Source organism: Notothenia coriiceps, unplaced genomic scaffold, assembly GCF_000735185.1.
Source record: "Notothenia coriiceps isolate Sejong01 unplaced genomic scaffold, NC01 NC01_scaffold00002811, whole genome shotgun sequence".
Lineage (NCBI taxonomy): Eukaryota > Metazoa > Chordata > Actinopteri > Perciformes > Nototheniidae > Notothenia > Notothenia coriiceps.
The window spans coordinates 1-1691 of record NW_011335512.1 but is presented as its reverse complement, the minus strand read 5'-3'; the positions used below and the strand labels follow the sequence as shown (position 1 = coordinate 1691).

General features: G+C 41.6%; 1 protein-coding gene across 1 annotated transcript in view; it reads left to right on the top strand.

Annotated features, from left to right (window-relative positions):
- The window catches only part of LOC104940858 (pyridoxal-dependent decarboxylase domain-containing protein 1-like), a gene marked incomplete at both ends in the record, with an annotated part of 3043 nt that extends 1925 nt beyond the window's left edge, over nt 1-1118 (top strand). Inside the window, 3 exons of the mRNA XM_010765857.1 lie at nt 126-227; nt 775-900; nt 1068-1118. Coding sequence (XP_010764159.1) covers nt 126-227; nt 775-900; nt 1068-1118 — 279 coding nt within the window. The remainder of the gene's footprint in view (nt 1-125; nt 228-774; nt 901-1067) is intronic.
- Between the last annotated feature and the right edge of the window lie 573 nt (nt 1119-1691).

Here is a 1691-nt window from a genome sequence, read left to right as displayed (position 1 = left end):
CCCCCCCAAGTATTTTTGGCTAACCTCATTTAGGTTGTATATGCCAGACAATACGCACACGAAGAGCCATATTACTTTCTCTTGTGACGTGTGTTTCTCTGTGTACTCTGACCTCCCCCCTGCAGGCAGCCACCAGGACTGACAGTATGACTCTGACCCCAGGTCAGTGGCTGGGCCTGCCTGCTGTCACTGCTGTCACCCTCTACAGACATGAGGACCCAGCCATGGTACGCTCATATATCTTTCTACAGATGTTCCTGACACAGAGCCACCATGTTTCTGGATGTCCTCCTGCTGCTGATCCTCACTGAGGAAATGTTCAGCAATCAAACACACACTTGTTTAACCTTTCCCACAATTGTCACTATTTAAACTATCTATGTTAAGATTTTTCTCTTAAAATCATTAAGTTTGGTTGTATTACATGTAATATACAGTACACTTTTCATTTTTTTTTTACGTGTGCAGTTTACAGTTTTTACAATTAATAATGTTGCCACATGCTGCTACTGTACCTCATTACTTTTATATGTTCACTCACTTTTCTATAATGCTGCTTTTGATTATTAAAGAGGATGTGTCTTATTTGATTAGATATTGTTAACTGTGTGCTTAGTTCTTTATTTAATATGTCAGTCTACTCATCTGATTCTTGTCTTCTTGCTGTAACACTGTTAGTGTCCCCACTGTGGAACAAATCAAGGATGTCTAATCCAGATTCTGATTGTTCTGTTCTATTCTCTGTTTGTGTCTGAATGACTTGCTGTGTGTCAGTCTCTGGCAGCAGGCATGACCTCCAGCCAGCCGGTGGCCAGGCTGCGGGCGCTGCCCCTCTGGCTCTCCCTGCAGCACCTCGGACACGATGGGATCGTCCACAAGATCAGACACGCCACTGCTCTGGTGAGCACCACTTCACTTCCCCTTAACCACAAACTGTCATTCCTAAATAACAATTTAGGGTAATAAAATCTGGATTTGAATATTGGCAGATATTAAATGTCATATTATGGAGTTTGCAATAAAATCTAATGATATACTCTACTCACCTTTATTTCTCTCCCATCTAGAGCCAGCACCTCCTGCAGAGGCTCAAAGCTCTGACCTCCATTAAAACATCGGTAGGTGCTCTCATAATGTTCTGTCATAAACAAAAACTCAGGACTCCCATAATAATGGTCATCAAATGTAAATCAAATATTTGCAGTTACTGTTTTGCAACCCAACACATAATATCCAAAAAACAATATTCCTGTGCCCCTATGACTTTGCAGTACAGCAGAGGTGGGGACTCGAGTCCGACTCGAGTCACATATTTTTTTACTTGAGACTTGCTTGACTAACATTGATAAAAGACTTGACTTTGACTTGGAATAGATGACTTGAGACGGATGACTTGAAAGGACTTGACTTTTTTTTATTAAATATTTGCGTTTGTTTTTGTATTGAGATATTACGTTTAGATTTTTCGAAACGTGATTGGGTGATTATAGCGCCGTGCGCGCAAACCTGGCAACCCACTAGACGGCAGGAGTGTTAGTTAACATGACAGCGGCTAGCGTTACTCCACAAATAGTGAAGTTTGGATTCAAGGATTATTTTGTCGATGACGGTAATAAGAAGAGAACAGCGGTATGCAGGGTCTGCAGCATAAAGATCAGTGACACGACCACCACAACATCCAACTTCATTCG